The 13,176-nt window shown below is 39.4% G+C and overlaps 3 protein-coding genes across 3 annotated transcripts; 1 reads left to right on the plus strand and 2 right to left on the minus strand.

Moving 5' to 3' along the window:
- The first annotated feature begins 2,893 nt into the window (after positions 1-2,893).
- Positions 2,894-4,588, plus strand: LOC145492199 (melatonin receptor type 1A-like). The gene has a single exon (XM_081471543.1). The coding sequence runs from the start codon at positions 3,029-3,031 to the stop codon at positions 3,995-3,997; it is 969 nt and encodes a 322-aa protein (XP_081327669.1). The 5' UTR covers positions 2,894-3,028; the 3' UTR covers positions 3,998-4,588.
- A 1,375-nt stretch (positions 4,589-5,963) lies between these two features.
- Positions 5,964-6,864, minus strand: LOC145491633 (uncharacterized). The gene has a single exon (XM_081470845.1). It carries the CDS (start codon positions 6,735-6,737, stop codon positions 5,964-5,966), a length of 774 nt encoding a protein of 257 aa, XP_081326971.1. The 5' UTR covers positions 6,738-6,864.
- A 1,510-nt stretch (positions 6,865-8,374) lies between these two features.
- On the minus strand, positions 8,375-12,595 carry LOC145492787 (uncharacterized). The gene is made up of 3 exons (XM_081472170.1): positions 11,730-12,595; positions 9,595-10,716; positions 8,375-8,790 (listed from the first exon to the last, which is right to left on the minus strand). Exons 1-3 carry the CDS (start codon positions 12,546-12,548, stop codon positions 8,533-8,535), a joined length of 2,199 nt encoding a protein of 732 aa, XP_081328296.1. The 5' UTR covers positions 12,549-12,595; the 3' UTR covers positions 8,375-8,532.
- Positions 12,596-13,176: the final 581 nt, after the last annotated feature.

Below are 13,176 nucleotides of genomic sequence, written 5' to 3' on the forward strand. Positions count from 1 at the left end.
GGAATAAACCTATACATCGAGCTCGAGAAACATGAGCTCGATCAGATAGCTGCAAGAAACATAAGAATTTTTCTGGAGAAACGTATAGCTTTCTCCAAGCTACGGTGTCTTCGAAGAAAAAACTTACGAGGACAAATATGATATCCGTGTAAAGAATCAACCTCCTGTACTTGCAAACAGTTCTGTAATCACAGCCGGGTCCGGTGTCACAATATAGAATGCAAGTAAGCAACACTTTTACGGTAAATTTCATATTTTGTCCAGCGAAGGGAAAAACTTGGAGACTAAAAAGCATATCTTGCAATAGAAATGAGCCTAAAAGATGCATAAATACATGGCAAATTATTACAAAGGTGTCATCGACGAAACGACATGCAGATAACAGCGGAAATCACGCACACCTATGACCTCTAAAAATTTTGCCATAGCACGGTCTTACGGCTTTACTCTAATAAAATTCCTCCTTATAACACAACATGAAGTACCCTTCATGAACACCAGTGAAGCAACAAAGGTCGAGTGACCGAACAGAGAATGGCAAATGTACAAATATATCACGAACAGTAGAAGTCGTGTAGACTAGTCAACCCATTTTACACTGAAATACTGCAAATTATACATTTAATATGTATACAGCTAAATATTTCAGTTAACGTTGCCAGATGAAATTTTTAGATAAAAAAAAAACCTATGCGAGAAGAACACTAATGATAGGCTATGTATTTATTAAGTTTGGCTTATCACGTGAAAAAAAAATCTACTAGTTTGTATTTTTGTGTGTGAAGTAGAAGCCTACACAATAAGACCACTAATGGTAGGCTTTGTATTCATTAAATTTGGCTTATCATTTAAGAAAAAAATGATTATACATCTCACAGCTTGTTTTTTTTTTTGTGAATTAAGTAGAAGTTCTGCGCGTTTATGAGATGTATTTAATTAATAATAAAATAAAATTTTTAAACGTAAAATGAAAGCCTTCCTCTTAAATCAATTTTTAATGTGATAAATTTTATATGTAAATAGTTTTACAAAAACTGTTTATCAATAATCTTTGAGTATTTTTTTAATTATCTTTATCATTATTATTGTCTCTGAAAAGCTCCCATGGGGAGTTGACAATGAAATTTGTATTGTATTGCAAAATAATTAATAATAACATAATTAATAATAAAAGTAATATTCACTCAGGATAATAATATTCAGTCACTCATTCTGACAAAGAAAGTTTTCGTCTAACATGTAGAACCTACTGCTCCAATGAAACCCTGTTCCTTCTAAATGCCCATAGAAGACAGTTAGGATAAATTTTAGGGTTAGGGTAAGTTTTTAGCATGACTGAATTGAATGAATTGATGAAGGCGAATGAATATCAATCGCAATAGAGCTTGCAATATACAATAGGATAGAGTCCAGACTCCCTCCCCCCCCCCCCCCCCACCTCTGTCAGGAGACACGTGGCTTCTTACCTAGCCTCCCCCTCCGTTAGGAGATCCATGGCCTCTTAAGTAGCCCCCCACCTCCCTCAGGAGACCCATAGCCTCTTAAGTAGCCCCCCACCCCTTCATTAGACCCATGGCCTCTTATATAGCCCTCCCTCCAAAAAGTGGGTCCCTAGCATGTAACATAGTTTTGACCACTTCCCTTAGGTTGAAGAGACTGGGAAGTGCCAAAACTGTTGTTGTTGCTGCTGTTGTTGTTATTATGATTGAGCATTTTTATCACAGATTTGTATTAGAAATTTGTACTTGGGGTTTTTGTTTTACCTTTTTTATCGTAATCGAATTGTTTTTATGCGCATAGAAACATTCCTGTTTTTCAATTTTTTTTATACAAATTGTATTATTGTTATCACAGGAAGGACTGGTAAAACAATATATGTGATTTCACTGTCACGCCAAGAAAATTATAGTTAATGGAGGATAATGTTTTTTCCGAACGAGCGAACGAACGAGGTACATAATGCCTCCGAACGAGGTACATTTTGACGTAAATTAGCGCATGAGTCCATTTTACCGTCACCTTTTTTCTCGCCATTCTTCTCTCATACATCAGGTGATACTGTTTAGTGAAGGGTGAGACGGTTTGTCAATCCATATGGTTTGCTTGGTGATTTTAATGAAGGAAAATATCAACCGAGGGATACTGCCACGACAAGCAAGGAAAATATACATGTACACTTCGTTCTTTAAGCACGAGTGACAATATGACGCGCTTAAAGCGAAAGAAAATATCAATCGAGGGCTACTCCCATAACAAACAACGAAAGATGAATACACCTAGTTCTTTAAGCGTGCGTGCCTTTGACGTATTGTTGACGTACTTTGACCATCACTTCCGAAAAACGCCAGCTCTAAAGTCAATAATTATTTACAGTCATTTACTGTAAATATTTATACTAGATCCTTCACTTCACACACGTCACTTTTGTTCAAGCACAGAACAGTATTTTTTTATCTGTTGTTCTCTCTTTCCCAGTGAATTTGCCTCCACAAATGTTCTTTGAAAAGAAAATTAATGAACGACCCTGTTCGGCCAGCAAGTGTGACATGTTTCTGTAGCTCTCTCATAATGCCTTGTACATATCGTGATGTTTTCCCGTATATCAGGAAATAACACATTGTTTGCCGTTGACATTTCATGACATTATGTTTAATCCTGTCTGGAAGAGAGAAAAAGTCAGGAGCCCCATTTCAATGTGCATCCGGTCTAATTAAACATTTATTTGTATAATTGAGATAATTCTTTCAGTGGTGTATCTTTTTATGTAAATACTAAAATGATTTGTCTTCTGAGGTTATCACTCAGTAGAAAGCATTGTAACAATTATTATAAATTGATGATAATTACGGAAAAACTGACGATTGAATTGAAAAATCATGAAATGGGAGGCGGGCAGTACTGACAGTTTAAACTGTTGATATCTCTACCGTGAATGTCATCTTAAACACTTCGATAAGATGATAAAATGTATCAGTAGTGCGAGCCCTTTCATTATAAATCGAATGTGAATCGCGATCGACATTCCACAATGGAGTCACAGCAAAAGATAGATTTGGAAGAAAAGCTGGCCAACCGAGATGAAGTATCTGTGGCGATGGAATTGACGGTGGCTTTCGTAAATATTTTCACAGCGATCAGTGGGAATTTGTTGTTGTGCTGGACGATATACAGATACCCTCGCCTGCGCTCGGCCTCAAATCTATTCATCGCCTGTTTAGCTGGTTCTGATGTTCTTATCTCCGTGTTAGGCTTTCCTTTCATGATCGCTGTGCTTCTGACGGGAAGTTGGCCATTTGACAAGGCGGTCTGTGATTTTCAAGGCTTTACGCTCACTATGTTTGGTGCTTTTTCACTTCTTACGATGACGTTGACTGCCATTGCACGTTACTTGAAAGTGACTCGGCCATCGCTGCATCGTAACATTTACTCGAAAAGAAATATCTGCGTATCGGTAGCAGCAGCGTTTGTAATCTCTTCTTTGTTCCCTGTTATTGTGATATCAAAGAATGCTTTTTCGTTTCATCCTGGAAGGTTTATTTGCATTTTTGATTGTGATAAAGTGGGGGTTCCAATGTGTCTTTCAGCACAAGTGATTTTAATCATCACCTGCTTTGGTCCAATAGTATTTTGTCACTTTGGAATTTTTCGCTCAGTTCGTCAACACAATGCGCGGTTAGCGACTTCCAGGGAAGATAACAGGAAAACAGCAAACATACAAGTGGAGGACATGAAGGTAACGAAGCTGTTGTTTGCAATAGTCATTGCTTTCGCTTTCTGTTGGTCGCCTCTCATTGTTATAGATGGCGTGAGCTTGTGGAAAGGACACTACTGGATGTCTCGTGAGGTGTACATGACGTCCACCTACCTCGCTTGTTACAGCAGCTCTGTTAATCCCGTGATATACGGAATTTTTAACAAGCAACTCAGGCGCGAATTCTGGAAAATATTCCGGTGTAATCGACAAAGAATGGATCGCGTTCAACCTACCTCATACTAAATAAAAAAAAAAAAAAGATTGCTACGCTGGTTTCAATGTACTGCAGAAAGTTATTGTTTTATATTGTTACTTCTAAAGTTATGATACCTCTCGGCAAAGCTTGTTTAGAAATTACGTTTGGATCTGAGCTCTGATATTCTGCTTGTTTCTCAACTTTTCGAATGAACACCATTCTTTGTAAATAAAAAAGAAATTAAATTCCTCATGACCAGATGCTGTCGAAAATGATGTTGGCACTGGAACGTACATCACCAATATCAACTGACGACTGTTAAATATAAAGCAATTGCAATCTATATATTCTATATGTTTAAGTACACTCAAGTACAATTTATACACAGCTCTTTCGACCGAAAGACTGTCCCACAAAAGCGTAAAATCGTACACGATAATGCCAATTGGTATCATAGATAGTAATAGTTGGCGTTGCTTGATTGAGGTTCACGGTGGTTCAGCAAGAAGAAAGGAGAAAGCATGAATACACGTGTTTTTCTTGTTTCTTTCTCAAACTCATTAATAATTCATCAAGTTAAAACAAAGAAGATGACAACCGTGAGGGAGGTTTGGATAACCCGGTCTTAATTAGCACAGATTGTGACGATTTTACTTACTTGTCTCGAGACAGTGTTTCATCGGCTATCCAAACACCTTGAATTTCGTCAAAAATACTCCGCTGTGCATCGTGTTTTCAACTCTCCTCTCGGTGTTGGGATATCTCGATGAAATACTGTCTCTCGTGTTTGACATATTGTCGCTGACGCATTTACACTTTTACACAGCGTTTCTAAAAACAGCTCATTATTACATCTTACGCTCTCATTCGTGGAATTGTTAGAGTGCGCTTCAGAGTATCTCGTTCAGAGGCGACAGTGCAAATTAAATCAAAAGAAATCTCAATAACTAGTAGTTTTTATGGTTGATATATAGACAACGATTAAAAAAAGGAAAATTCGGAATCAATGCAAAAAGGAAAATGGTTACAGAGCAGAAAAGAAAATAGTAGTTTACCTGTGGAATGTTTTGACAACAGAGAAACCCCTTACTTGTGGCATAGCTAACATTAAATTGAACAATTTTATTCACGTTTTCAGATTCGTATAAAGATATATTGTGGAGGTTGAGACTGATTACAAAAGACTACTTTGAAAAATTCTTTATTTGTACTCTCTCTCTCTCTCGTCTACTAATTGCAGAAAATATAGATGATAAAATCTAGATAGTAAAAAAAATAGAAAAATAGAAATAGAATAAAATAAAAATGGAAAATATTAATAATTAAATATAGATAACAAAACAGGAAAAATAGAGATAAAAATAGACAAAATAGAATAAGAAATAGAAAATATAAATAATAAAACGCATCTTTAGGAATCGAGACTCTTGACTAAGTTTTGTTTGTTTGTTTGTTTTTTTGTTATTATTGTTGTTGTTGTTGCTGTTGTTGTTGTTTTTGTTTTTTTGTTTTTTGTTTTTTGTTTTTGTCGTTTTAATTGCTGGTTAAATGGTGACAAATTTGTTATAACACGAAGTAACTTGAACGCACTAAAAATAGATTTCCATAGGCCGGCCCAAAAGCTATATACAGATGGTTTCTTTCTTAGTGTAAGTGGAAAGGTATTCCATGTCTGACAAGTTTGGAACGCAAAACTTCTTCCTCCCTCGGTTTTACTTTTAAATACAGGACAAAGTAAATTGTGGTTAGAATACTTAGATTTTAGATATATGTTTAATAGTGTGCAATAACTCATTTGTGATTTATAACTTCTGTCTTTTTTACAGTGTACCTAATTATGCATTTTGATCAAAAGTATTTAATAATTATTTTATTTGACTCATGTAGGGTGCCCTGTTACCTATTTTCTGTGAAATACATCAGATAAAAATTCTTGACATGAGATACATATAATCTGTTGTTGTTGTTGTTGCTGTTGTTGTTGTCACAGTTGTTGATGTTGGTGATGTTATATCATAAAAATGTGGATAATCTAATTTTGATATTAATGTAAAGGCACTCAACAAACACAGTACAAAAGTCAAAGGATGTAGATTCATTTTCAATTTCATTTACCTTCACCGTGGTACTACCATTAGGGGGGACGGACGTGCTCGCCTTGTAAAGCTTTCTTCCGGGAATCCAATACTCGCTGCTCCTAGGATTGTAACTGATCAGGTATGGTCCAGCCTCAGCCTTGTTGCATGCGGAATTTTTACGCGGCCGGAAGTCCAAGTTGTCGGCATCCATTACCATCGTCCGCACATCACCTTCCATGTTGTCTTTCCATTTTCCTGCTGAAGGATCACTCGCCGCGTCAGCTGCGTTGCGCAGTATCTTTATTTTGCCGTTAATTGGTGTCCGGTTTGAACGAACTTTCCTCAAAACGCACAAAGTGCAGCCTCTGCCCTGATTATCGCCACTTTTGTCATTTCTTTTATCAAAGGCGAGATTGTTTTCAACTTTGTGGAAATTTCCTTTTACCATGATCCCGTTAGTTTTCCACACCACGTTTCTCATTATAGTGCCCTTTACGCCGATTTTTGGGGGCTGCCCATCAAAGCGGATACCGTACTTGGGGCTGGAAGAAACCCAGTTTAACAATACTTTTGCGTTCGCCTGAGCACCAATTTGGAACTGGACACTGCCTCCGTCGTGCTGTAAAATTCCCGCGCATTGGCGATGAATGTGGTTGCCGCTTGACAAGGGGATTTTCCTTTGAAGGACGATATCCATTGCTTGCCCCATTAAAGCGCATAGTGTTCCGAAAAAACTTGTCGTTTCTACCGCTCGATATGACAGTCCCTAATCCACCAGTCTTCTCCTTCATATTAGCAACGGACCAATCATTGTACATTAACAGATTGTTCTTCAGGAGCACTCCGTCGCCTCTATATTGAAGAGCGAGGCCATCTGAGCCATAGAAGGTGCTGTTTATTAATTGGAAACTGTTCCGCTTACCTGGTTCGATGACTGTCCAGGCCGGTGGTGAGGGATCACCGAGCATGCGCTTGGAATAAGATGGGAAGTTAAAATTGATGGTATCAAAAGACAAGCCAGTTATCACCTCACGTTTTTGTCTTGGCTGCACTGTTATGAGCCGAGCTGACCGGCTCCGACTTTAACGGTGGGTCGATTCGTGGTGCTGGTAGCTTGTTAAAAATTAAGTACAGTTGGACCCTACTGATTTGAACTTGGTTATTTTAGAAATCTATGTTAATTTGAACTCAAAACCATTTCCCTTGGATTTGCCTTTCATTAATTTACCACTGGCTATTTTGAATGATTTTTCGTTCCCCATGAGAGTTCGAAATAACGGGGTTGAACTGTACTTGTTTCGCCCTCTTGCTATAGTTCAGTAGTTACAGTTCTTGTAGTTCAGTGATCACAGACTATAATTTGCGAAAGCAAAATGACTGATCGACCTGATATCCGAATTTTACGGGACATTACAACGGATTTAAGCAGAAAATGTTGAATTTAATACTAATGATAATACAAATTGTACTGCGCAAAAATTTCATAAGAAAGTTCAAATGAGCATAACGACTGGATAACGACACAAGAGGCAAAAGAAAGAACTAAATTTAAATTGCTGATACAAAGCCGTGTTAAATATGCTAAACAATAATAATAAAAGCAACAACAGTGCTTGACTTTCCTTTGCTTTGCTATTCCCACTGTGCAACTTGCGTCCCAGCATGGCTCGTTTGGTATCATGCGACCCAGTCGTGAAAAGAGCCTTTATTATTACGAAGCTAGCGGTAAAAATGCTAAAGAAAAAGGATGCGATTTTAACGTGAACTTTAAAATCAGAATAATTTAGTCGTAATAAATTATACTTGCAGTTCATAGACAGTGGGACTGTAGAGTGCACGGGAGCCGGACACAAACGGAATTTGCTTAGAAAGGTCACCCCTATTACCGCTTTTACGCGCCTGACCGCGATCTTTACGAGGGAAAATTTTCTCGCAAGGTTCTTCGCATCGCTTACCATTGTTTCATAAACCAGGGCATCGAAAAAGCTGGCGTTTTAGCTCGCCCATGCGCCTAACTGTGCGGGCCGATATTACATGTTGTATTCCGAGGTTTGTCCGTCTTCGTATCTTAACAAACCCTAGAAAGGGTTCTCCGATTTTTCTCCCCTCAGAAAGCCCAACATTTTGTCCAAATTCAAATTCAATCCGAAAAAGTGGACGAAACCCCACTCTGTGGATGTGCCACTGATAATCTCTATTTTTTTGTTGTTGTTGTTGTTCACCTTACATCCCTATCAACATCCTTATATCACAATCCCATGGATAACTCAGTCTGCACAGTAGTTTACGATTTAATTTAATTGTTAAATCACCCTACCTATCCTCAACTTACAACTCAAACCAAGCTGACAGTTTTTGTCCCCATTTATTTTATTATTTATTAGGTTACCAGGGAGATTCCTTGCTATGAAAACAGTTAATCATGAAATCAATTAATGAATAAGTGTCGAAGGTGTTTCTTCCTCTACTGATCTTTTCCGCGTTTTGAGCATCGCCTTCGTTTCTTATTCTGATTGAAATGACCACACGTCTCCTTTGTAAGTCGTTTTCTCGTCTATTTCAGCATCCACTCGCCAGTAGTAAGTGGAACCTCCTCTGAGACCCTCCGGAAGATAATGCACATTCCCTTCATCGGTGATCTTCGCCTGGTACTCGTCAGACGTCGTTGTTGCATCGGCAACCTTCGCCTCGTCTGTTCCAAAGTACACGTGATGAGTCGAGGCACCGAAGGCGTTCAACCAAATGACAGCATCTCTATCAGACTTTTAAGAAAGCGAATAACAAAGTGACTCGATAAGTAATTTTGTGATTTCGTGCTTACTGCGTTTAAGAAAGTGTATTCGTATTCTTAGTTACAGGCTTTAAATCGTTGGTGCTGCTATCCTCTATATCCTGAAGAGGCAAAAGGACAACTCAACACTTTGAATAGGGTTCTAGTGTCTGCTATCACTAACACATGTCAAGAGAACACCCCCTCCCCCACCCCTCTTCCCATACATGGGCCTCTTCCAACAAAAGACTAGTCTCTTGTAGAGGTATTTTGGTCCTTAAGGTGGGTTAGCGTGTGGCTGACTGTCACCTAGGGTTCTAAACAGGCCAGTAGTTAGAATCGTATTGAAAAACTGGTAAATTTAATTTTACGTCTTACTCAGGTATACAGGTCTCTTCCAAAAACGAGGTTATGACCGACGCAAGAAAACGATTGCTCCTCAGGTAAAGTGGAAAAACTACTATTAACTATCTTGATCCAAAATTCTCCGCAGGCTCTTTAAAAGGAGCATTATTAGATGTGTGAAAAATATATAAACAGTAGCCTCCATCTGGCTCGAAAATATGCTCGGATATTTGTCCGCGGACATTATCTGTTCCGAGAAGCGAACAGTTTTCAGAGAGCGTAGCTCGAGGAAAACTGTGAGCTTCGTACGTTCCCAGCTTTAGTTGGGGAATATTCAGACAAGTGTCGTGTTTAGACCAATCCCGCCCGAACGAAAATATTTGATGGATTATAAAAAATAATACTGACATTACACCACCATTATTCCCGAAAACAATCGACCAAGCCATACCTTGACTGTGGTACTACCATCAGGGGGGACAGGAGTGCTGGCCTTGTAAAGTTGCCTGCCAGGAATCCAATAGTATTTGCTTTTGGGATCGTAACTGTATGGTCCAACCTTATCCTTGTTATATTTGGAGTCTTTACTTGGTCGGAAGTCCAAATTGTCCGCGTCTACAACTTCCGGTCGCACATGACCCACCATGTTAAATTGCACGAGTTTTCCCGCCAGGGGGTAGGTGCCTCGTGGTTTTTTCCTCTTGCCGCCGTTCGCTACGTCAGCCGCGTTACGCAGTACCACTGTCTGTTTGTTGATTTCAACCGGGTTGGAACGAACGAACTTCAGGACGCACAAAGAGCAGCCATCACCTTGTTTATCGCCATTTTTGTCATTTCTTTTCTCGAAGGCGAGATTGTTGAGCACTGCGTGCGATTCACCCTTAACCATGATCCCGCCACATTTCCACACCACGTTCTCCTTCATGGTACCGCTGCGCCCCACTCGTGGGGGTTGCCCGTCAAAACGGAGGCCATACTTGGGACTCGAGTGAACCCAGTTGTTTTGGCAAAGAGCGTTGGTCTGGGCACCGATTTGAAACTGGACTCCTGCTCCATCATGTTGTAAAACTCCCCAGCACTGATGGTGAATGTGGTTTAACTTCACAACAGGATTGCGTCCTGAAGGACGAAAGCCGGCACTAGCGCCGTTAAAGCGCAAAGTGTTTCGAATAAACTGATCGTTAATGCCGTTAGATATCACCGTTCCTAATCCGCCACTCTTTGATCTCGTGTTTGTCACGGACCAATCATTGTACTCAAACAGATTGTTCTGTACAAGAGCTCCATCTCCGCTGTATTGAAGGGCGAGGCCGTCGGATCCATAAAATGTGCTGTTTACTAACTGGAAACTGTGCCCGCGACTTGGGTCGATCAATGTCCAGCGTGGGGGAGCGGTATCACCGAGCATGCGTTTGGAATAAGAGGGAAATTTAAAGTTGATTGAATGAAAAAAGAGGCCTTCTATAACGTCATGCCTGTGTGTTGGTCGTGCTTTAAGAGTGGTGCCAAAGAATGTCAGCTGTTTGAAATGCAGATGTCGACAGTTGGAAATGGTAAACGCATATGTCTGAACCTAAAAGAATGAAAAGAAAAGATTCAGCACCGCATGCAACAAATGAAATACAATTCCCCGCAATAAATGAGATAAAACTAAAAGGTCGTTTAGATGGAAGTACTGAAATGCGTCAGGAAGCATTGACACCACTATTTTTTTTAATTTACACGACATGTAAATTTACAAAGGTGGCATGTGTTTCCTAAGTCTTTCACTCACTGGATGAAATTGATGAACTTCATTACTTATGTTTATCTCTAATCCCTTCCCTACCAGGAGTTTACTCATCGAAAACAGGCAATTCAAAAATTCAACCCAGCAACAAATGACATAAACTGATTTGACGGTCGTTCAGATGGAAGTATTGAAATGCATCCGCTGACATTTGACACTTTTTTTCTAATTTGCACGACATGGAAATCTACAAAGCTGACATCTGACTCTTAAGTCTTTCACTTGAGGAAATTGATAAACTTCATTACTTATGGTTAACTTTAAGGTTACAGTTAACTTACATTACATGCAAAAAAATTCGGACGATTTTTTTTTTTTTTTTTTTTTGGACTAAAAAACTGTCCGAAAACAAAACCGTCCTAAATTTTAAAGCGTCCAAAATTTCTAAGCGTCCAAAATATTTGTAGCACGGTATAAGACTTTTAAGAAGTTCCAAAACTCTCAATTTCCTTTATGGAGCGAACTATAGATGAGACACTGATTGAGATAAATAACAGTTTGGTAGAATTTGTGTTTTTTTTTTCCCGTCGGCATATCTTTAAAACCTTGAGGGTGCAGAAAAACTACCATTTTCACAAATGCTTCTCAGTCTAAAACGTGGTTTGCAGGCGTAAATTTAAATTTGGTATGTGTAAACAGTATGCGAAATTTTTTTGTCCGAAATTTCTCCGAATTGAGATTGAAAAAGTGTCCGAAATTTATAACACGTCCAAAATAAAACGTCCGGAATTCTTAGCGAGGACTCTAAGTCAAAATAGCAAGAACTTTAAACAGCGCCAAAGTGTCTATTCCTCTACCTTCCCATGTATCCTTCCTTCAGGACTTTTTCCATCCAGCGTCTTCACATAAACAGTTTTTGTGTTCTTGTCGTAGAACCATTCGCCAGCTTGGTCCAAGAACTCCAGTTTATCCTCCAGAAAGTACTGATTGTGGCTCGCCTTGAATTTGATGTCACCGAACGTGTCAGGGTAGGTGAAGAAGTTCCGGCCGGGAGCGTGGTTTTTAACAATGGCGGTAAAAGTATTGAAGCTACCGATATTTAGAACAGCCATGGCCCCTGTTGCGTTTAAACCGCTCCCAGCCAAGTTCTTTGCGCCACTGTCGACCATTTTTCCGCGCGTAGAACTTTTGGCAGACTTTGCCCAATGCTTGTTCAAGAAGGCAGTCCTGTCCGACCACAGAGCGTTTGGCCATCGGGCATTGGTCATCATTTCACCATCGATGAAAAGTTGCCAGATGTCCTGCTCTATTTTGGCTGTGTATATGCCATCCTTTGTGCGTTTCCAGGCAGAGTTTCCTATGGGTTTTAGGGAAATTGTTCCATCGATAACGGGCATCTCGTCCTGATAGCTTCGTATGATGATAGGTTGCGACGGGCTGCCTCGCTTACCAGAGATCTGGAATTCTGATTGATGATAGCGTCCTTTTCGAATGTGGCACTCGTCACCAGGGTTCTTCAGGGCGTCGATGCAAGTCTTGATGGTTGCAAATGCAGAAGACACGCTTCCTCCATTGTTTGAGTCATCGCCTTTTTCCCCATCGACATAGTAAACGGTGCATCTTACGTAGAATGGTAAGACCATAAGAACGACCATCAGTATGGTAACGTTCCTCATGTTTATGGACACCTACAGACAGGGGAAAATCTGCAAACTTAAAGACATATCCACAGCCTGATTTAGAACCTCGCATAATTCACCTTTTGTTTTCAAATACAGACAAGGAGGATTTTAATTTGGATGGAGTGAATCTCAAGGATAATTAAAGAAATTACCTAAATAAACCGTCAAATATCTCTTCAAATTTCATGAATATCTGTAAGCAACAAATTTATAGTGTCAAGTTTTCCAAATTAGTTTTGTTAGCAGGGTAAGAGCAGTGTTTTCATTTTCTCGAAGCAACGTTTACGACAATCGCGAATTACTGATCGTTTCCCATTATTTTCAACAGCAACGCATGACTGTCTTTCAGATCGAAAACGGGAAATTCTCGAACTAAACCCCGCTCACTGGCTGAAAAGCAGTTTAAATAAACATTTTGCGAAAGAAAATGGACCAAACTGGATCTTAATTTATAGTACATACCCGCTTTTTCCTCTTTTGATGTGATAACTACTGATTCACCAAAGTGCGAATGTGGCCCCCACACAAAATGAAGACAAAATGTCGCAAGCTACTATTTTTTCGTTTTCCGTTAGCCAATCAGAATCACGTTTGTTTTCGTTTTGCAGCTGTACTAATTTGT

The sequence above is a fragment of the Orbicella franksi genome, chromosome 7, assembly GCF_964199315.1.
Source record: "Orbicella franksi chromosome 7, jaOrbFran1.1, whole genome shotgun sequence".
NCBI lineage: Eukaryota > Metazoa > Cnidaria > Anthozoa > Scleractinia > Merulinidae > Orbicella > Orbicella franksi.

Bases quoted from the DNA above. Each gene is read 5' to 3' on its own strand.
- LOC145492199 (XM_081471543.1), top strand. From the start codon at position 3,029: ATGGAGTCACAGCAAAAGATAGATTTGGAAGAAAAGCTGGCCAACCGA.
- LOC145491633 (XM_081470845.1), bottom strand. From the start codon at position 6,737: ATGGGGCAAGCAATGGATATCGTCCTTCAAAGGAAAATCCCCTTGTCA.
- LOC145492787 (XM_081472170.1), bottom strand. From the start codon at position 12,548: ATGAGGAACGTTACCATACTGATGGTCGTTCTTATGGTCTTACCATTC. The intron at 10,717-11,729 runs GTAGAGGAATAG...TCATTCTTTTAG, and splicing joins AAGGAAGGATACATGGGAAG to GTTCAGACATATGCGTTTAC. The intron at 8,791-9,594 runs GTATGGCTTGGT...CTTTCTTAAAAG, and splicing joins ATGGTAGTACCACAGTCAAG to TCTGATAGAGATGCTGTCAT.